This window comes from Ziziphus jujuba, chromosome 4, assembly GCF_031755915.1.
Source record: "Ziziphus jujuba cultivar Dongzao chromosome 4, ASM3175591v1".
In the NCBI taxonomy this organism is placed as follows: domain Eukaryota; kingdom Viridiplantae; phylum Streptophyta; class Magnoliopsida; order Rosales; family Rhamnaceae; genus Ziziphus; species Ziziphus jujuba.
In genome coordinates, this window is record NC_083382.1 from 7,414,625 (window position 1) to 7,438,522 (window position 23,898).

Genomic DNA, 23,898 nt, shown 5'->3' on the forward strand with positions numbered 1-23,898 from the left:
TTGAACATAAATTGGCTAATTCTATACTTGGAACTTATAATTTTGGAAGTAATAGTTACGTAATCCTTATCGGTTTTCATTATTATTATTATTATTATTATTTTTTATTGCAGAGATAAAAGAGCATAACAACAATAAAAATATAAGGAAATCTACATTCTAAAATGTTTTATCCTTTCACAGACATACTTGAAATGACTATTTTAGTTTTTCTTCCACACATAAATAAAAGATCTTGAGCTATTAGTCGCCAGCTCGAATGCCCTCGATCAAGTCCATCAAAAAATCAGTGAACAATGATCCACATTCAAATTTATCAGAAACAACCAGATCAAAATTAAACATGACAACAATAGAATGCCAATCGATGAACAACGCATCTGTTAGACATTTATATATTTATTTATTCTCTATTATATGGTTTATGAAAAGCACATAATTTATTTCCAGCACCACCGAGTTTTGTCAGCTCTATTTGTAATGCACAGACTTTACATTCATTTTTTTAACAAAGAAGCAGCAGATACGAAGACTCCCTTAACAATGAAATTTATTTTACTGGAGAAGCTACAAATCAGCTACATCCGCGCCAAACTAAAAACGAAGCCCTGAAAAAAGCATATGAAGGTACTAACTTTCCTGATGAACAAGCATTCATGATGATGATGCCGCTTACAAAGAAATTCTGCTTAGTCCACCTTCAGAGTTGCATAGGCTGAACTCTCATATTTACCATCCCACCTGTAATCCATCCAATATACAGTAAATAATTAAGATATAACATTGATTACCCTTTTTTCCCTCTTTCTTTAGTAACAGAAAATTCGAGGCAGACTTACCTGGATTCTTCATTTTCTGGAATCTGGAGCTCCAAATCTGTCTGGAAGGGCTGAAATACTTGGTCTATCAATTTGTCATCCACTTTGTCTAGAGATGGTGGATCCCACTGTAATAAGATGACTTTTCATGGTCAAGAAAAATTTCTGACTAAAGAGCTCTGACCCTTGTAACTATGTGGGACTTTTCCCCACTGTCAACTAGAGAGTTTCAAATATTATTACTGCTAATAGACTAGGAAGGTACTTGAGGCCAAGGCTTTTGTAGTTTGTCCAATCCAATCTAATTCCCAACTCATAGACCTACAATATACCTAAAGAAAGGGAGAGAAAGGAGAAGAGAGTACCTTAGGTGCATTATCCTTGTCAATGGTGAGAGCTCTAATACCCTTTCCATCAAATTTAGAAACAGAAGTTTATCTCAGAAGCAGCAAAATGATATTGTTTTAAAACATTCAACTGTATTTATACTAATATTGTTAAAACTGAGATAATTACCTCGTAGACATCTCCAGAAATTGTGGAACGTAATATGTTTATTGTTAACCTGAATTCCTTCTTCAGACATTCAGCCAGTGATTGCTTCCTGCCTTCACAAATCTGAAAGATCATAATATAGAGACAATATAATCTCAATATGGCAATATGCATCTGTTAGGGATCTAGTTATAAGATGCTATTACCGATCTTAGTGTTATTTGTAATCCTGTGGGAGATGATCTCTTTAGCCCTTTCAGTACTGCACCAATCCATCCATTTCCTTCTTTGCTTGCCTCCACTTCCTGAAGCCGGCATATATATATATATATATATATATATATTTCATATGCATTATTTGACTTGGAAATACAAAATTTGCAATCTTGGGCTGAAATTTTAAGTCAACAGAGGGGGAAATCTTACAAATGATTTTATAATATCAACCACGGTATCCTTGGAAAAGCACTCATCAATTATTGACTGCCTGCAAACCGAAAAAGCTTAATATTTATAGTATTACACTTTGAAGCTTGTGGCTGATAATGTAGCAATAAGAAATGGCAACTACTAATCATTTTTTAAAAGATTTATTACTTTTTTAAGACACTGTCTTCATCAAGCTGCACTTCCACAGAGTACTGTTCAATTGCAGATCTAACAGCTTTCTCATTGCCTGAGTTTAAACTTATCAAACGCTTCTCTAGCTCGGGCAATTTCTGATATACAAAAACAGTATAATCAAATATAGAGTAATGAAATGAGCATCAATATTAAATCAAATAAACTGATACTAAAGACTTAAAAGTTAGCAGAAGAATGGTTAAGGCAGTCTCTTAATCTATTCTAGCTAAAGTATGTAACCAAATTGGGATATAAATGGTCAAGGTGCGTCAAATCAGCTATGTTGATTGGACTTGAGTGTGCGTATGTGTCCAGGTGTCTAATTTATTTGTTTTCCTAAGCTTTTCCAGGTATGAGTATGGTGAGATTTAAGTGAAGAATCAACATGAGATCTCAGTTTCAGTATATAAAATGACCAAGAAACCACATCTCTGTGTAACAATGTTGGATACCAAACAGTATACCTTTTTCTTGTTACATGTGTACCAATATTTAATAGCATCCAAGCATGGTTTTAGAACAATATTATTGGAACAGAAGCACAATTGAATTTTCCAAACACACCTCAGATGGGACAAAATGGGTTGCCAGTCCAGCTGCAACTAATTCCTTACCATTTAACCTTGCTCCAGTTAAGGCCAAGAACTCACCTACAAACACATCGGCACATGTTAACAATTAATTGCAAAAAATGAAGATTTTGTCTATTTTATATAAACCAGCTTACCCAGATGCCCAGGTAGATTAGAATGCATGTATGAGAAACCACAATCAGTATGAAACCCGACACTAGCTTCTGGTGTGGCAAAGACCTATGTTCAAGCATTTAAAATGGATCACAAAATTTGGTTTGAAACATAGAGGTAAATTAGGCTACCAAAACAAAAGAACATCATATTGAAACAGCAAGAAGGACAGTATACCCACAGTTTTTTCTGTGACAACTGAGAACTTCATTGGAACCATTAATGATGCACCTCCACCCATTGATATACCATTTACAAGAGCAACCTGGTGATAAACATCAACATTTTTATAGCACATATTATAATGTAGTCTGGGAAATTTTTCAGTTTCAAATTTCATTATGTTACCTGGGTTTTCTTGTAGGTATGAATGTGATGGCAAAGCCAGTACATTCTATAGACCACCTCAAGACAGGAATCCTCTGCCACAAAACAATTCATAAGTAACTTTGCCTAGCTTGATATCTCTGTCTCTATCAGAGATCAGAAACCAATATAAATTTATTAGTGATAGAGGTTTACTTGTTTTCCTGCCATTGTAGAACATTTTCAAATCTCCACCAGCTGAAAATGCTCGACCTGCTCCCTATATAAGAAAAATACCAACACAGTTAACCATGACCAAATGCCTAATATGATCTAATATGGAAACTGGTTGGGCTATGTTATGGTGAAAATAGTAATCAAGCCAAATTCTGCAATGGTGGTTAATTCAGTAGGGATCTAACTAACCTTGATTATAACAAGCTCTGCATTATCATCTTTCTCCCACTTTTCCAAGTTTTCTGCTAGTAGAGAAACCTGTTCATGGTACATGAAACAAGGTTTTCATGGTACAAGAAACAAGGTTTTTTGACTTAAAGAGGCAAAACTAAGAATTGAGTAAACAACAAGAATTGGGTTAAACTCATTGAGCATACCACTTTTGTTGAGATGACATTCAATTGACGAGGCTGGTTCAATGTGATCAACCTCACATGACCTATTTCTTCCCCAAGAAGAACCTGACAATCATTTACAACAATTCCCACTTTGTGATTACGAGAAAATTATTTTGTTTACAAGAAAGCACCAATTACAGATATATATATATATATATATATATTATTTCCTGCAATTAGAATCGACAAGAAATTACCTCTTCGCTTGAATTTACAACTTTTTCTTGAGCCATTTTATATCATCAGCTTACTTTTATTGATTCAAAGTCAACAAGCTGCATCCAAAAAAAACACTACTAAGCTAGAGATGAAATTGAATGAAATGGATCAAACTTCTTGTCCATTAGAATAGAATCCTTTTAAAAGCAGAGCCAAGAAAACAAAGTTGCAAACTCTAAGAGGATTATATATCAAAAAATGATTACAATAACCAGAATCTATATATATATATATATATCAAAAAATGCTTCCAATATGAAGCAGGAGACTGAAACATGCATGTGAAAGCGGGAACATCATTAAAAGAAAAAAAAAAAAAAAATGAAGAACAAAACTGAGGATTGACTTACAGAAACAACAGTAAAGCTTGCAAGATTGAAGAAAAAAGAATATGCCCAGATCAAATTGAGAAAATGGGATTATGAAGAAATAAAATGTGGAGGGAGAGATTGGATGGGTTGGTAGCTATCATAGCTAACCGCGTGCGTTAAGAGTGTGAGAAACTGGTAAGTAAACGTTTTTTTTTTTTTTTTTTTTCAAGTCCATAAAGAGGAAGAGAGCCGGGTAAAGAAGTCTATGTTACCTACCACCATTTCACCTGTTTTTACTTTCATCATCATCTACCGATGTCTAACTCATCAGTAGGTTTGAGTGTGAGGTGGTGTGACTCTTAACCCACCACCAACCTCCTTGAACTACGTTCAATAAATGTTTCTTTATTTTTCCATCATGATTATTCTTTTTTCAAATTACTAGATATATGGGTATTTTGGTAGACGAATTTCACAACTCTTCTGTGTTTTAATAATGAATAATACTAGGAACACTATTAAAAGCAGCACATTAGACGAAGCTGGCTAGCTCGCGTGGTCGAGAGCCACTACCTGCGCCACAGTTGCGCGGGTTCGAGTCACGGGTAGGAAGGGTATAGGGGACAGCCAAAAATACAAATAGCAGCACATTAATATTTTCCTTGATAAGTGAACGTTTCAAAAAATCAGTTCAAAATCAATCAAATATTGATACGTGATTTTTAATATACAATTAGTCAAAAAAAAAAATTATACTTTTTCATTTTATGATGGTGTTTTAGATCAATAGATAATTTGATTATTGATATTTATTGCTTGTTGATTTTTTTTTTTCCTTACAAATGTGAAATTAGGGAAATGGGATCCCCAATTCAGAATGGTGACATTGTTTGCTCAAGCTTTACTTGTTTCTTTTTTAATTTTTTTTAATATTTCAAAATTAGAGGAATAGGGATTTGCGTATCTCTTCCTTATTTATTCAATGATAATATAGTTTCTATATATAACATATTATATATATATATATATATATATATATATATATATATATATATATATATATATATTTTTTTTTTTATTTTTTTTTTTTTTTTTTTTTGGGGACGTGAATAATAAAATAGTTATTGCTTACCAAAATTTTGTTTGGTCGCATATTACTTACCATATTTGCTTCTAAACAAAAAATTTACATATATTTAAATTAATGTGCATAATTAGTATTCAAAAAATAGTAAACAAATTTGATGAAAATCGGGATATCGTTAGGGCCATCAAATTTCCTTTACCGAAATTTGTTTCATAAATAAAATTTCCTGGCCTTGGCATTTTAGTTTCACAGAAATCAGACTCAAAATCTCCTATCGTACGCACAACCACCAAAACACAAGCAGCTTCTTTGTCTGTCCGTGATAAACTTGCGAATTTGTAATGGTGTGTTTCAATATTCCTCTTTTATATGAAAAAAAGGATTCAATATTCAGATGCACAAGAAGTACCAGCACAATTTATCTATGATATAAACCATGGGATATTTGATTTACTTTGTGTAACCTTTCTATCCAACTCAGCTATGATTCAGCCTATATTTATGAACTTGCATTATTTGGCCCTTCCAAAGCCTCGGGACAGAACAAAATGAAATACAGTCTCCCATATATTGCCTGGCAAACCTATCTATAATATTCAATATATTTTCTTTCTTTGGCATTGCGTGTGATCAAATTAGATTTCTTCAAGGCTATTTCTGAGCACCAAATTCAAACCCTCCCATCACCACACAACAAACAGTTAAAATAAAAACCCAAAAAAAAAAAAAAAAAAAAAAAAAAAAAAAAAAACTGAATGACTAAGCTACAAACATCTACTTGAACGTGCATCACATAATACCATATTGTTATAGCAACAAGAAACACCAAAAAGAAGCAGATAACATACTCCAACAATTTGGAAAATGTATAACTTTAAATGACAAAGCTCACCAATTCATTTTACCTTGTAAACTGCGCAATCTTTAAATACTCAAAAAGATACTAGATTTTAGAGAAAACATGCTCCCATCCCCAGAAACGTAAATTCTTTGGAAACTTGATCACTGTCTTTAGTTCTGTCTAGTTTTACCAATCAACTTATCATGATGGACTCGACAAAGAGAAAACAAAATTACATGAACACGTTGGGCCTTGATGCCTTGTATGTTGTCTTGAGCTTCCTCGTCGGTGGCCTAACCTTCTTAAACACCAATGGGAACTTGATTTTGGAGTTATGGAACTGCTTGGTGCTTTCCCTCTTGCAAAGTTTTGCCGGGATTGTAGCAGTCTTAATAATTTGGATGCATGGGGACCTCACCCTGTGACGAGATGCCATCTCATTGTACATGTGTTCTACTGCACCATTTAGAGTTGTGTCTCGGTACTCCTTGTACATGTTGTGATAACCAGTTCGACTCTGATATCGCAGCCAAATTCCATAATTATTGATCTTGGTTGGATTTTTCTCGAAAATCTGCAACCACAGATTGAATTAGAATGTGTGGAGTTCACCCAAATACCTCAGAATCTGAAAGTGGAACAAGACAAAGGACTAAAGAGCACAGAGGACATAGACATTCTTGGCAATAGGATGTTCACTTCTGAACAGAGAATACTATAGCAACAAAGAAAATCATGTTGTGATCTTCACATTATTATAACTGATAGCAAACAGAAAAGAACCTATCAACTCATCGTTACTCTGGTAGTTATAACTCACTACTAAATGACATGATAGGATCTATTATCTAATGTTCAACCCTATTCCATCATCTCACATACTTTTCAATAAAGTTCTTAAATCACATGTTCAAAAAATACTTTCCATACAGAAAAATCACCAGGGTCAGGATATATATTCTACATGGTACCACCTCTCCAGGCAAACACCAGCAAATCGTTTTTTACTCAGATAATAAAAAATATATAACTATATATATATATATAATGTATGAACCATAAAGAACAAATCTAAGTGCTTTAACCTAGCGTTCAAAACATCACCAAAGTTACATTTACAAGGAACCAACTTAACAGGACAAAACCAAAAAATAGTTCATCTTTAGGTAAGTAACATAAATTGAGCTCGAAAGGAATATTAGATACCTCATTAATAGCCAACACTTGACCATTACTTTTCTTGACTTTCTTCAGCTTCCTCAAAAAGTACCTATAAATCAACAAAGAGACACACTTAATACAAACATATACATGCATACACGTAGTGTAAACATACACTTGAGCTCGATAATAAACAGAACGCTTTTTTTGTAATGGGGAATACCCACGAAAATATGCAAAAAAAAGGAAAAAAAAAATCATTCCCCTTTTAAGTTTTATGCTTCATGTTCTTATTAAGGATCCCAAATATTAACAAAATAAACAAGGCAGGGCCGAGAGAGGTTAAAAAAATTCTCTACTTTTTACTGCAAAAATCTCATAAAAATCAAAGGGAAGAAAAAGAATTAGCATAAGAGAGAGAGAGAGAGAGAAAGAAATTCATACCAGAACTTAGATTTGGCACGGACCTCATTGGTGGCCCAGAGCTTCATTCTGTAGATCTTGGGGTGCTCATCGTTCTCAGTTGGGAGAGCTCTCCCCACAACCTGGTACTGGTGAAACTGCAGCCCAAAAAAAAAAAAAACCCATTATTCTTAATCCTTTGGAAAAACAAAAAACATGTTTTTTTATAGTAGAAAACTCAAAGATCACAGAGAATAAGAATGTCTGATTCAAAGCAAGAAATGCTTCTGAAAAACAAAAAAACTGCTTATCGAAAATGCAAACAAGTGAAGAACATTAGAAAGGTTCTCACCCTGAAAGAAAACATTTTGAGACTTGCGAGAGAGAAGAAGAAGAAGCCGCTGCTGTCCCTTGAACCGGTTTTCTCTCTCTCGCACTGGCAGAAGAAAGTTCTTCAATCACTTAGCAAGGGTATAAACCCTAGTTGTCTTACTGGATCATTGTGGTTCAAAGTGGGCCACAGAATTTTCATCTCGGCCCGGCGTGTTATAATTTCTATTTACTCAGTAAATGGGCTTGAGGTTTTTTACTAATGTTAGAAGGAGGGGCCCAAAATATAGCTTTGGCAAAGTAATTATTATTATTATTATTAATTATTATAGCAAAGTGGACAATTTTTAATGGCAATTTTATACTATTGTTAAGTGAGACTGGGTTTAACAAAATTGGACTATATTAAGTTTAAGTAGATTGGACTATATTAAGTCTAATTAGATTAAGTTTAACTAGAGTGGTTTTAGCCTTCTTGATGAGTCACCTCCTAATTTCCAACAAAGCATCTCAGATTGTGTAGTTTCCCTTGACAATCAAGTCTAAGTTTGTGCTCTTTTAGCAAAAAAAAAAAAGAAGGAAAAGTCCAAGTTTTTGATAAAATGAAAAAAAAAAAAAAGAAATAGTAAAAATAATCTTGTTTTGACCACGTGATTACCATCATAGGAAAACTAATCCAAATTGTAAATGAAGGGCAAGGGCTTGACCCAAGTCATACTTTGAATTGGGTTGGTGGAGTTGGTCCTCTCAATTTCTTGACCCAAAACCCACCTGTACCCGCCAACAGCTCTTGTCTGCTTTAACTCTAGTCCATTGTGATCCATGATGTCAAAATCTGATCTAAACTCTGTGCGTAATCAATTCACCCATTTGCAGATCAATTGTTTTTCCGCTGAAAAAAATAAAAATTCTACAGTATCATAGACATCACTCTGAAGTCCTATGCCACATAATATTATAATATGAGAGATTTTTTTATTTTTCATTTTTATTTTTATTTTTTTGCTTGGCTATTACCTTTAAGTAGTTTATTCAAATCAAATTATGATATCAAACAATAATATTATATATATATATATATATATATATTTTGCTATAAAACTCACATGTCCTCTCTATAAGGATGCAATGGGGTTGGATGGCCTCCTCATGCCCCATTCCGCTTTTTAAAAATACGCTCATACCTATTCTGTACCCCCAGTTTTTTTTTAACTCGAGTGGGAGGGAAATTTCCTGTTTCCCACTATAAAATGTTTTTTTAATATTTAAAATATTCTTAAGAAAAAATATAAATATTTTTTAAAATATATTATATATTCATAAAATTTATTCACAATTATTAATATAATTATATTTAAGTATAAAAAATATAAAACATATATATAAAGTATATTTTAATAACACACGCACACCGCGCACACACACACACACATGGGGTGAGTACGTGATAGAGAATATAATCTTTGTCCATATCTAAAACCCTACTAGGGTTTGAGGTTTTTGCCTCGATTTCTGGTTTAATTGGAGATTTTTCACTCCTTTAAGAGTGGATCTTCACAGGAATTAGGGAAGGAGAGTTAAATTGTTACTTCTACATTTAATATTAAATAATATATTGTTTGATGTTAGACACTTTGTTTGATGTTAGACACTTTTATTATAAAAGTGGACATGTGTTTGATGTTAGACACTTTTATTATAAAAGTGGACATGTGTGTTTTATTGAAACTCTTGTATATATAATTACAATCTGATGGGCTACAATGAACCTAATAATATTATATAATAATGCTAAAATTATCAAATAATTTTTTTAAGATATATACAAGCTATTATATTTAAATATTTTATTGATTAATATATTAATATAACATAATTATGGGAAAGTGAATTTTTGACAAAATAAATGTAACTAAACCTAAGTTAAGTATACACAACACTTGTAAACATTTTGATTAATTTATTTGATACCTTTAATATTATTTAATATTGTACTAGATTTTTAATCACAACCATTGAATTTGTTGGGTTCATTAAATTGGATGGGCATATCTTTTAAAATAAATATAAAGGGTGATTTCATAAAATTAAATTTTATTATATCGACGTATATTATTAATCCCTGGAAAACATAATTCTCACCCGATAATAAATATATATATATAAATTTTTTTTATAAAGATTTGAAACTATCTTCTAATTTATGATTGAATGGCAATAACATTACAAAATGTCTAAACTTGCTATATCTCAGTTACAATTTTATTTTCTAAATCATTCGAGGAAATTATTTTTTATTTTATATACGTATTTATCAAGTTTTTTTTTTTAACCCTTTTGTTGGCTTTCCTCATGAAATGCTCAAATGATTCAAGTCCATTCAAACCTAGTAAAAATGCATAATAAAATTGAAATGCTGGCACTTTTCAAAAAAAAAAAAAAATGAAATGCCAGCAAGTTTTTTGGCTTTTGTCCATAAGTGATTCTGTCAAAATTAAAATACCTAACTTGAATTAAGGAAGAAGGTTGCCTTTAAGCAGATGGAAACTTACATCTTTTAATGCTTGAATGATTATGCATCTAGACAAAAGCTTCAAAGAACTTTCTTAAGCAATTACAAGGATTGGGAGAAAGCTTTCGTTTATCATTGAATTGGTAATTTTTTTTTTTTTTTCCCTCAGGATGTGATTTCTTGAAAGAAGAAAAGAAAGAAGCATGGGTATATCGCACAAAGAACGCCCAAGGCACACCTAAAACCATGACTTGCATTAAATGTTGGTAGATGGTTGAAAATGAGTTGCAACAAGAACAGACTTCTTTTTGACTATTCTTGTTGTGCTAACTACAAGCATTGAAAGATAATAAATTTTCATACTAAATCCTCTTTTATTTTTCTAATAATAATAATAATAATAATAAAAGCTGTTGTGCTCTTATTATGAAAGCTGTGAAAAAGAAAATTCAGAACCTTATTTTGTAAACTTGTTAAAGGACCAAAAAAGCTTGCATCATTAAACTTGTGAAGGCATGACTGGTTCAAATAAATAAATTAATAAAAGGGGACATTTTGAGCATATAGAATTCATTTGGAATGCTAGACTACACTAGTTTAAATTTTTATTAGATCAAACTTAAAGCAAATCTCAAACCGTGCAGTCTAATATCCCAAATAAGCCAACAGAATCTCAAAACTGATCCATGGATAGCTTTCATACCAATGGTTGGACCAAGCCCTAGAGAATGAGAAAAGCAGACTAGGAATCAGAACTTCAGCATAAAGCAAATTGCCCAAGTATTTGAATGGCTGTATAAGATATTAATAATTGGCTAACTGATAAAGTTACCTATCACTACGTACTATATATATATATATATATATTAAAGTAAAACCAATGTAATAGAATGAAAGATAATCAATTTGTTTATAATTGCCTGAAGTACACTGATCATTACTACTCATTGATAGATAGGATTTAGGAAAGTCTAGAAGATCTAGCACTAACATTTTCTAATAGGCAAAATTCTGAATCACCTTTGAATTTGGAAAACTGGGTATTAGAAATATCAATCACATATATGGAATATTTTTTTTCTTTTCTTTTGTATTTTTTTTTTGGTGAATATCATATATGTGGAAGTTTCAATTATGTAAAACAACATGAATTGCAGGAATTCAGATAGACAGAAAAAAAGGATCAAATATAGCTCTTAAATTCAGGTTATAATTTTATTTGTCTTTATCTTTTTTTAACCAAAAACAAAATAGCACGAAAGAAAAACATGAACAATGTGAACGTGGTTATAGACCAAACAGTTGGTTTTTATTTTTGTTTTAATCTGTACAGCCTTTAGGCAACAAACCTAACAGTTGACCAATATATTGTTTTTCTAAAACTAATATTCTACACAGGCGACCGACTAAAGTATTTGCTCTTTGTCACAATTGCATACAAAGTCTTACACGCTTACGTTAAGAAGAGAAAAATGGAAAACAAGAAGGAACAGAGGAATTTATGGGGCAAACCAAAACAATTATATGACCTGTTTCCTTGCACAGAAAGTAGCTGGAGCAATTGAAAGACAGATAATATAATAGTATTTTTACCAGTTCTTGATCATAACTCAGTTTATTCAATCTTTATTGTTTAACTTGTCCATCAAGTATCTTTAACAACTTACAGAAACAGAAAATAGAAAAATTGCATTTATAGTTTGCTTTTGAACACAGTATGTGAGTATCTAATATGTAAATCACATGAACTTTCGAAAATTGGAAAAATAATGAATCTAATCCTGTAAGTTTAACCTTCTTATGAAAAGAGTTCCCAAAGAAAAAAAAAAAAAAAAAAAAACAAAAAACCTAACAAAAAAAAAATTTAAAAAAAAAAAAAATTATCCCTCCCAAAACCACCATGTTTACAATTTATCTTCAACCATTCAACATTCTACAGAAACTCTGTCAAACATCAGCACACTTCATCGGTGCATATCCCAGCCTAGACTTCTTTGTGTCATAAACAATGTGAAAATTCTGTTGCTGGTAATTCCCAATTATAGAAAGACCAGATCTCGGAGTTCCCATAATTGCCAAGCAAACAACCTCTTGTGGATCAATCTGAATGAAGTAATTGTCAACTGGGAAATTCCACACAGCTCCATCTGCAAATTGGATACCAAAATCTGGTAGCTCCATCTTTTCCACACCAGAGACATTATAGCAAAGATCCAAAGGAAAATCTTCAAGCTTCACTTCTTTATACCCTTTAACTTGCTTTCTAAATGCCTCTTTGATGAGTCGATCGGCAGGTTCAGCAAAATAACTCAGTGTAGTACCTGAATCAATAATTGTCCCACCACCACCATCAGCTGAGAAATTCCAAGTCTCTTCTGGTATATTCAGCTTCTCTGCTCCCACCATGATTGACTTGATCTGAACATAGTAAAATGTATCAACCGGGTTTTCTTTCCCGGTAACCAAGCTGGTGAAATTCAATTCCGGATTCTTCAATAGATCTTTGTCTTCACCAAATAACAACTTGCTGCTTGCATTGCTGTTTCTTTCAACAAGACAGTATGAGAATGAATGTCCATAGAGTGACTGAAGCTGAGAGGAGAACGAAAGAGGTCCTCTTCCAAGTCCTAACAAACCCGCAGCCCCACGGAAGAGACCTCTATTCCAATGACCACAACCAAACATCACATTCTCAACCTGTTTGAATTCTGGTTTGCCTGAAAGAGCTGTGAGATTGACAGTGAAAGTTTCCAGAGCAAAATCCCCCGTGGTGTTTGAACTATCCCCATACCAGTAGTAGTATGGACAAGTTTGGCTCTCGGATTTGCAAGGCTGAGGAGGATCTGGGGATGAAACCAATTTACAACGAGGATCTTTGCAGCTTATATTCCGGAAAGAAGTTGAATCTTTGGGATCATAAAACGGTCCATTTTGCTCAAAACAATCATAGCAAGGAACACATTGAATCCAATTCAGGTCACTACCAGTGTCAAGAATCAAAGAGAAATGTTTAGGAGGGGTACCAACAAACACATCCATGAAGTATTCACCGGAACCAAATCCCACCCCGGATTCCAAAGTCGCCATTAGCTGACCGGAGAACCCATTTGGCTCTGATTCCGGCGACGGCACCGGTGGAACAACAACTGGGTTAACGTCGTACCGTTGAATTTTTGCCTTCTTCTGTTGTAGCCTTGAGATTGTATTTTGATTCTTCTTCTCTACTACCCTCCGATTAAGGTTCTGAATTCTGGTTAAGTCTCTGATTGTGTAATCTGTCACTGATTTCTTGGGCTCGGTTTCGGAGCTCGACGATTGGCGCTTCAAATGGAATTTCACTGATTGCTTATGGGATTTCAGTGACAAGAAGGAGGCAATTTTTTCTTCATCTTCTTCGTCATCATCATCGTCGTTTTCTTCTTTGCCCATTGCTTCCATGGCCGACTCCGATTGTTGGGTTTTCTTTGAATTTGTGAGGCTGCAACCAGTACTTCCCGATGCAGAGACAGCATTGAAGCTCATGTGATCGGGAAATTCGATGCCGGTGACGGTGGACCCGTTGGGATTCAGATTGTCGTGGTTGTGATTTCTGGCGATGGCTTTGGAAATGAAGAATAAGAGAAGGAGAACAAGCATGGGAGAGACCTTAACAACCATGGTGACAAACTCTTGTTGTTTGGTCACCCAGAGAATCCTACATCAAGAAAAAGATTCAGAGAGAAAATTGGCCCAAAAAAAAAAAAAAAATCCCAGAAAGCGAGGAAAATTTCGTCAAAAAAGTTGCATAAAGCTTTATGAAAAAGAGAAGTCAAACTTCCCTTTCACTTACACAAAGAAGAGTTTTCCCCAAAAAGAAAAACCCAGAAACAGAACAATCAGATGGAGCTTAAATTTGACCCAAAAAACCAAGCAGAACTTGTTTGGAAGCACCGAAAAACAAAAACCCAGAAACCCAAATCTCCAATACGAGGTTGGGAGATGAAAGAATAGTTTGATTTTTTTATTTTTTTTTGGGGGGGAAGTTGAATAGAAACAGAGGATAAAACTCAAAACAATTAAAAAAATAAATGTGTTTGGGAGATGGGAATGTATTTATGAAGACAGAAAAAATGGAAAACGAAGAGAGAAAACTATAAGGAAGGAAAGAAGAAGAGAAGTCGTGGATTTCGACAGGTCCAAAGTGCTTTCCTGCTCAGATACTCGTGCCACAGTAGTTTTAAAAGACTTTGAATCTATTTTTGGTTCAAAACGCGGTTTTAAAAAAAAAAAAAAAGCTATAAACAAAGATTTTTCTTACTTACTTTCTTTTATTTTTATTTATTTATTTTTATGTTAATATATATATTATTTTTTTACCTGGTCTTCCCTTTGGGTTTCTTCCTCTCTGTTTCCTGCTTCATCACCACCACAATGCTAACCCTTCAAGAATCAAATCTCTCTCTCTCTCTCTAAAGTTTTGCTTGGTAAAACTATTATGGTCTTAGGTTTGAACGTGGTTTGTTTTTATTAAATTTTTTAAAATTGGTTTAATAATTAAGTTGAAACTTTCTCAAAATATAAGACTGAAAATTATGACAATGTTTGCAATGTTTAGGAGCGAGGTCCACCAAAGCTAATGCGATGATTGCATGATTAATTAATGGAGCCATATACTGTAGTGCAATTTAATAATTAATATCATTGTCCATATATAAATATATATATATATATATATATGGATTTGACCAATCACCCATTCCATCATGAGAATGATAGGGATCCTTTTCATTTTCACCCTGAGATTGATAGAGTTATTATTAGATATTCTCTCTTTTTACACATCCATTATATAAACATGAGATTCACAAAAAAGTAAATAAATAAATAAATACTAGACAGGAGATATAATCCATATTTTACTTTTTAATAGGTATAAAAATAATTATGATATATTTTTTTTTTTTGGGGACATATGTTTGAGTAAAAGATCCTTTTTTCTTTTTATATAACCACTATTAAATTCATATGATGACAATGAAAGTGAGTACTATATATTAATTATAAATAGGTCACTCTGTTTTTATTGATTTTAAATTTTAATCAATTTCTAAAACTTTAAGTTTCAATATTTCATATCGCCACCTGATATTTAACTTTCTTAATCTTATTGGTAACTTTTTCACCTATATATCTATATATATATATTATTGGTAACTTTTAAAACAAAAAATAATAAATGATAATCTAATTGGTAATTTGAAAAAAAAAAATTTATTTTTAATTTTTATTTTTTTTACGTTACCTGAATTTTCTACGTGTAGCAATAGAAATGGGTGCAGCTTAAGGTATCTACTCGTGGTTTGCGCATTGGAATTGGACCAATGACCTATTGACCATGGCACGGAGACAGACGCAACTACAAACCCTTGTCACCATTAGTCTTTGTCCGAATTCACTAAAATAAGGACAACACCTTCTTCATTCAGACTCTATTATTTTATTGTATATTAATGTATATTAATAATTTTTTTTGTCTTTTTTTATAAAATTGCTATCTAACTGGTCTTGTATTATCTAAAAAATTCTTATAGTTTACTAGAAAAAAATGGATCATTGGAATGTTTGAATTTGACTCGCGTTTCGTTAGAAATGACTCACTAAGCTTCTAGCAAAAATAAAATAAAATAAAATAAATAGATAATTGAGGTCACCAAGCAACGCATAAGCTAAAGAATATATATACAAGAACATTAATTTGCATATTCTTTGAACCAAAATAATAATAATAATAATAATAATAATAAAGGTTTAGAGTCCACAAATGTTGATAATTACAAGTGCAGAGATATAGGTGTGAAAAATATAAAATATGATGATAATATTTTTCTTATTCTTTTATTGGTTTACTTATGACTTTTTCATTTGTACATTTAATTTATATTAATTAAATTGTTGAAGACATAGAACATAAATTGATATTTAAAATGTTAGTGAAAAATTTAATACTTATAACATTACAAAAAAATTATTTTTATTTATAAAATATAAAAATTCAAATTTAAAATTATTGGGAGGAAACAATCATTTGAATGTTGAACCATCCTGGGCCACCCAACAAAATAATTGAACTAATTTCATTGACATGTAAATATAATGATTATTACTGCCTATTTTTTTTTCTTTTTTTTTTTTTTTTGGGTGAATATTGCTTCCTTTATTTATAGCTAACACAACAATATAATCATTTGATTCGATTTGATTTATTTTTTAAAATTTCTTTAAAAACTAAAATAGCTATGTGGAAAAAGCCAACTTATAATATACTATATATTCTAATAATCGTCATGACATCAGCTGCCAAATCTAAAGATATATCAATTGATAAAAGTGAATTTATAACATTCTAACCGTTAAAATTCGTTACATCAGCTGCATATTCCACTAACATAAATTCAAAATCTTTTTTTTTTTTTTTTCTCTCGAAAATCTGTATTTTGTTGTGGAACTTTATTAGCAAGCATTTTAGGTTTTCAACGTTTAGGTAGGAAAACGTGGATAGGGCCGGCAGGGGAGTTTTGCAAATACTTTGGTTGGTGGCCTTCGATATGTAAATACATATCCTCTATCTCCACAACTACACCTTTAAAAAATAATAATAATAATAATAATAATAAAATATTCTATTCTTTAACAAAATTATTGATAGTTTTACTTCTTTTATCATCCAAAAATTTGTCTAACAAATTAAATTGCTTCTTTTTTTCTTTTTCTTTTTTAATAACAAGTTAATTATATTCCCTTAAAGGGAAATTCTGGCACCTTTATGCATGATGGATCATAATTTCAGCAACTGTATTTATAAAATTGGTATAAGAAAAGGTCTTGGTATAGACAATACCATTAAAAAAAAATGATGTAAAAAATTTTCGTGGTTCAGGACCTTTTCAGTATTCGAATATTGATCAGTAAAACCCAATTATTAATGAATACCTTTAGTTACAAAAATAAATTAGTCTCTAAATGAAAAAATTAATGTCCACGAATCACAACACATTTGTATATGCATGCAGCATAAAAAGAATAACATTATTTTTCATCACTAATAATGATATCATTACAACAATTTATATAATGTTTTTTTTTTGGTACAGTACTTATTTGATATTTTATCTTTAGTATATAATTTTGAATATAAAAATATACTTGCTAAAAGAGAAAACCAAAAAAAGAATTGAATAACAAGGTCTGCAAGTTGACAAGGGCAGCAAATAGCAAAGTGTGGCCTTAATTTTGCGAAAATTAGAGTCGTGTAATTTGGAGGCAATTAAATGCTTCACATACCTCAGTTGATGTTGGCTGCTAAAATAAATGCGTTTCTTTTAATATACATTAATTATTAATAATAATAATTGATTATCAAGGGTCTTTATTAATTCAGTAACTAATTTGATTAATTAATTTATTTATTTTTAGCCTCTATGGATTTTTCCTTTATATATGATTGTATCCCACAGAGGAAAAAATAATGTATTCATTTGTACATACTCCATTGAACAATCTTGAATTTAATGCAGTCTCTATTTTCCTTTTGCTTTTTGATATCTTTATTTTTGTGGTCCAAATTTTTTTATATATGACTGCATAAAGAACGAAAGAAAAAAAAAAGAAATATGTATTTATGTAAAATATGAGTCGAATTAATTATTTGAGATTCTAAATATATTAAATATAATATGCTTCTGTCATCTTTTCCATAAAAAAATTATGTAACGTAACTGTCAGCATAACGACAAAATTATTGTTTCCTGAATAATAATTTTGAATTTGTATTTTCACATTTTCAGTCTCATAAAAAAAATCGATACAATCTTTTGTTATATATTAATTATAAAAGTATTCATTATTATCGTTTTGTTGTATCTTAATCATAAAAATATTCATTATTATAATGATATATCTATCACTGTTTATATGGTTGTTTAGGGGGCTATAATCGTTGTACAGTTGTACGAAATTAGTTAATTAATTATTGCAAAAAAATTAATTTTAATTTTAATAATAATAATAATAATAATAATAGTAACAGCAATAAAAAAAAAGCAATATCCACTCTAATTCTTTTTTATTGGGTAAATAGCAATATCTGCTTTTTTTTTTTTCATAATAATCGACATTATAATTTTATTACAGAATTGAATTTGAATAAAAAAAATAAAAAAATATAACATTTACCAACTCGACTGCTAACTCTTGCAATATCCATAGAAAAGTCAATAGAGCATATAAAGATAATTAATGAGGATGGTATTAACAGAATGTTTATAACCCATTAAAAGAACATTTGGTCTCAACACGCGGATGGACAATGCACACAATTTGACTCAAATCTACCAAAAATATCCCAATTTTACACTCATATTTATTCATAAGTCAAATAATGTGTTCAACTTTTTATTTTTATTTTTATTTCTTATTATTATTATTATTTTTTCTGTGGGACTCATCCATGCATGTTTTGCGTTATATTGTATTATTCTATCTTATTAAATAGTAGATAATTTATTCAATATTGTTACTAAAGTCAACAAATTTATTTGTCAAAGTCTTTGATACTAGGTACCCACTGAAGAAAAAATGCTTTAAAAAATCAAATTTATTGTAAAATTTTCTAACAATTTTTGTCTCTTAAATTGTGTATACATGTAAAATATATCTGAGTATTTTGTCCTTTTTTTTTTTTTCATTCTTCACCATTAATAATATAATGTCACCTTATTAAAAAATATCAACAAGTTAAGGAATAAAATAAACCAAGTAAAAAAATAATTGCTTTTTGAAATGAAGAGAAATTTCAATTATTAATCAAACATGGATGGTAATAAAAAAAAATTAAAATAAAATAGAAACAGGAGATCCTTATCCAGGTCATACCCATGCTGTTAGATTGAAAGAAGCGGTAGTGTCTTTCTTTACATTTTTCCCTTCAATTTGGCAATTTACAATTATTATTATTATTATTATTATTATTTTTCTGTTTTTTTTTTTTTGGATATAAGTATTTAATTTATGTTTGCTATATATGCATACAAAGGCTATATCTCCTTCTAAATACCATTCATATATAGAATTTGTTAAATCAACAATAGGGATTAAAAGTTCTAATAAGTGATAAATATTTATTGACTTTCTAAAATCAAATTAATATTGATAATTAATAAAGTATTCAAGGAATAATAATAAAAAAACTATAATTAAATGTAAATCATCTATTTGGAGACAACTCAATGATAATAACCAAAGTTTCCTAAAATTATGATTTAATTTCGCCTTCACCTCCAATACCAAAATATATATATATATATATAAATTAAAATCGGAAAACACGCATACATGCCCTTTGGTGTCCCACCAAAGTCCATGTCATGTACCCTAAAGTATATGATCAAAACCCAACTTTTTAAAAATAAAAAAAGAATCTATGTCCGCCATTAATTTATCTGGAATGTTCAACTTGAGACACCCCATGAAACCTAGAAGTATGAAAACAAAACATAAATATTAATTATAGAGAAAAGGAATGCCAAAAATTAAGCCCCATCTGGCAGAAATTTAGAGCAGACAAATACGTATGCCGTTGCCGCCACAAAATCTCTTACGTGAATCTCGTAAAAAACGTATACATATGTCTAGGAATTGGTTAATTTTTGTAGCATAACTATTGGATTTGCTGCTTTTTTGACCCAAAAAGTAAAATCATAATACAATATAAAGAAAAATGTTTTTGTCTACTTTCCCATGTGAGGCTTTTGTTTGACCTTGAATTTATAATTATGGAAACCCTCTTTTCTCAATCTTTTTAAGTTTTTGAAATCATTATATTTTGTAGTCATATAGATGTTCCTTCAGTCTCACTTCTATATCGTATTTTTCCATTAATCCTCGAGTGGTGGCAAAGATTTTAATGGAAGAAAAAACGTGTACATGTATTGTATATAGCTGAATCTATATGGGATGGAGACTTGTCAATATTGTATGTTATAAAACATAAATGAGGAGAGAGAGAAAAAAAAAAAGTCCACCTAAATCTTCTTTTTTTAAGGGGAAAAAAGAAAATAAGAGTCATAACTACTTGATTGAGATAAAAGCACAGCATGTCCTATTCTCACTACTGTTTTGTATTTGGTTGAACATTATACAATTTACGCAATAAAGATGATCACTAATTATAGCGTATGCACGACTTTTGAATAAAACCTTTCCCTTGGAAACACTTAATTAATTTTATGGCTCATGCATGTGTATGTAAATATATTTAATATTCTCTCTTTTTTCTTTTTCTGATAATATATACACACACACACACACATAATGTTCTCATGAAAAAGAAAAAAGTTGTTTTTATATTTACCTTGCAACTTAAGTCCAAAGTGGGCCTTAGTTTTCCACCTCAATTTCAAGTTTGATTTGGTCAGTTTTGTTGATTTTTTAAAAACTATCTCCTAAAGTATAACAAAAATATATGATATTATAATATAGTTATTATTTTGGATATGACATCATTATAAATAATTAAAATCTATGTGATTTAAATCAAATAAGCTTTTTTAGCCAGTAACAATTTATTAAATATATTTTATTAAATCTTTTAAAATATATTATAATTTGTTAAATATATTCAATTGAATATATTATAATTTTTCAAATATATTTAATTAAATGCAGTTAGTTCATGTATACCTTACTTAGAAAAGCTTATGCAATTAAATTTATTATAGTTTTTTTTTTGAAGGAAAAAAATCCCATTGTTTAAATAAACATTAATTGGAAATATAGAATTTCTTTTTGAAATCTTCAAATTAATTATATAAAAAAATAAAATAAAATAATTTTGAAACTAATTTAACTTTAATAAAGGTATAAAGGTTATTTAGCCTCTTCTAGAGGAGTGTGGATGCTTTATGAGAAACATTAAAAATATTTTTGTATTTGCTTCAAACCTTAAGGGGTATAAATTAAGTATCGTCTTTTTTCCTTTTTTTTTTTTTTTTTTTTTTGGGTGGTAAGTGTAATTTTTCGTTTTAAAAAAAGAAGAAGATAAAAATGACTATATTGTATATATGTGTGTAGAGAGAGAGAGAGAGAGAGAGAGAGAGTGGAGGACCTACATGGTGAATTTCATGAGGTGGGCAAGTTGGGTGAAAACGGGTCAAATCTAGCAAAGCTTATGCCACATGAATTTTAACAATAGTTTCAACAATTCTTATCCCAGAATATATAAATAAATAAATAAATAAAAATTTCAACAATTAATTGACAAGCATATTTAATGTTATTCCCTCCAAATAAATAAATAACAGAAGCTCATTTAATATCCATGTTGAATTGGCTTTTTTCCCCTCATTTTCCATGTGATCATCTTTCGTTGTTAATTACATACAAATGCCCAGATAGTTTGGTTTGGTTTACAAAATTGTTTTTCTATCTTTTGTTTTAAAAAAGTAGCTAGTCAATCAAATATTATTATTTTTTGTAATAAAGGAAAAAAATCGAATCTTTACCATACAATATTAAATTAATCCTGTATAATCTTTTTATATGTCTTTATTTTCTTTAATTTTTTTTTTGTTTCTTTCAAAATAAATTATATCAAGTTAATCCGGTACTTTTATCCTTCTTTTTCTTTTCTTTCTTTTTTTTTTTTTTTAAAAATTTGAAAAAAAATCGAAATTATATTAAACCATATAGTATAATTCCTATCCAAAACAATTACGTAAAAATTACTCTTCTTTCTCACATACCAAGTTATAATCAATATTAGTTTTTTCTTTTTTCAACCTATACAAAGTCAGGCATATCCCTAAAGTCATACTACAAGGTATATCTAAATCCAAATACCCTTAATTTGTCTTTAATTTTCCACCTCAAGAAGTCACGTTTTTATTTATTTATTTGGAGAAGAAGTCACGTATTACACACACACAGAGACACTAGAATTAGGATGTGAATCACAAAGACGTCTTTGTTTTTGTATGACTTTTTGGAATCCAAAATCTCCGTGCCTAAGACTAGAATTTGTGTTTCTAAAACTAGAAATATTAAAACTTTAACCAATATGAATATTAAACCATGTCCTGTAAAGTATAAACACTTCTTCATTAAAAAATGAGTTTTTTTTTTTCTCCCTTTTTTTAAAAGAGAAAAGAAAAAGAAAGTAAGAGTGGAATATTGTAGGTAAGAATACTGGTTTGACACACAAAAGTGGGTGTCTTTGTGGCATTCCCAACACGCAATCAAGTTAGGTTTTTCCCTTGAAAGAGTATGTATCACTAATATAACGATTGTTTCTTGAAGCAAGTAAAAGATTTTGAACAATGGGATATCCAACGAGAATTTCTATTTCAAATCTGTCTTTTTGTAATTGGATTTTGAATCAAATTACCAAAATTTTCTTCCTTGTTAATTTGTCTAAAAGCATGCCCTAGAAAAAAAAAAACTCACAATGGATCCAGATTCTGATCTTTTTGTACGTTAGTGACAGGTAACATCAAGCGAAAAAAATGGACAAGACTTGTTATTTCATTGATTTTCAATAAAAAAAGAAGAAAAAAAAGACTTGTTATTTCATTTCTTTGCTTAGTGCTTTCTTCTATTTGTTTTTAAGAATATGAACTCAAAATAAAAAAAGTTAGAATTTTAAAATTTTGTATAATAAAACATTCTTTCTTGGAAATAAATATAAAAACAATCTTAAAAATGTCAATTTAGAAAAATATTTTTGTTCAAATTAATTTATTATTGGGTTAATATCACTTTATTCCAAACAATAAGATGTTTCTTATTTTTACTTCCAAACTGTAAAATATAGTACATTGCGTCCTTTTTTGACCAATAGTACATTGCCCCCATGACCTATTGTTTTATTTTTTTATTTTTTTATTTTTTTATTTTTTTTATCGTTTTAATCCAATTAAGCATAAATTATAAAGAATATAAATTGACCTTGTTTAAAAACAAGTAAAAGAGAGAAGATTAGTGTAGAATAGAAAGTGAAATAGGGAGTAAGATGAGAAAATTCATGAACAAAGAAAGTCTTAACTTTTTATTTCCCTTGGCATTAGTTTCAGTATCTTTATTTGAAATTTAAAATTTGAAAAAAGTTGAAAATATTCTCTAAAATATGAGTACATTTATAAAACATTCAAAACACTTTTTACATGAATTTGAAAAATTTTGACACACACACACGTATCTGGTGACTCTTCTATTACATTGCAAGAAATTCACTCGAGCCACTCATTAACTAATTAAGGTAACGATTCTTGCTTCATGTAGGTAGAGTTGCAGCCTATAATTTGAGTGGTGAAGATTGGTTTTTGGAATGGGAATTATAGTATGCATGTGGAGTTTTGATCTTCTGGATCAAATTATAATT

At 30.3% G+C, this 23,898-nt stretch overlaps 2 protein-coding genes across 3 annotated transcripts; both read right to left on the reverse strand.

The window, feature by feature from the left end:
• Positions 1-368: 368 nt before the first annotated feature.
• LOC107416122 (3-hydroxyisobutyryl-CoA hydrolase-like protein 5) lies at positions 369-4,540 on the reverse strand. 2 transcript variants are annotated; one of them, XM_048472308.2, is made up of 16 exons: positions 4,431-4,540; positions 3,822-3,899; positions 3,604-3,687; positions 3,416-3,484; positions 3,206-3,269; positions 3,032-3,105; positions 2,865-2,948; positions 2,665-2,749; positions 2,502-2,587; positions 1,911-2,032; positions 1,740-1,800; positions 1,520-1,618; positions 1,335-1,436; positions 1,184-1,225; positions 840-946; positions 369-741 (listed from the first exon to the last, which is right to left on the reverse strand). In XM_048472308.2, the coding sequence occupies exons 2-16, from the start codon at positions 3,855-3,857 to the stop codon at positions 690-692; spliced, it is 1,167 nt and encodes a 388-aa protein (XP_048328265.2). In that variant the 5' UTR covers positions 3,858-3,899; positions 4,431-4,540; the 3' UTR covers positions 369-689. The 2 variants fall into 2 exon arrangements, with proteins under 2 accessions (XP_048328265.2, XP_015880068.3); XM_016024582.4 differs by lacking the exon at positions 4,431-4,540 and adding an exon at positions 4,194-4,364.
• A 1,476-nt stretch (positions 4,541-6,016) lies between these two features.
• LOC107416111 (aspartyl protease family protein 2) lies at positions 6,017-14,902 on the reverse strand. Its single transcript, XM_060816710.1, has 7 exons — positions 14,844-14,902; positions 12,441-14,181; positions 12,017-12,039; positions 7,998-8,097; positions 7,688-7,803; positions 7,289-7,352; positions 6,017-6,656 (listed from the first exon to the last, which is right to left on the reverse strand). Exons 1-7 carry the CDS (start codon positions 14,885-14,887, stop codon positions 6,315-6,317), a joined length of 2,430 nt encoding a protein of 809 aa, XP_060672693.1. The 5' UTR covers positions 14,888-14,902; the 3' UTR covers positions 6,017-6,314.
• Positions 14,903-23,898: the final 8,996 nt, after the last annotated feature.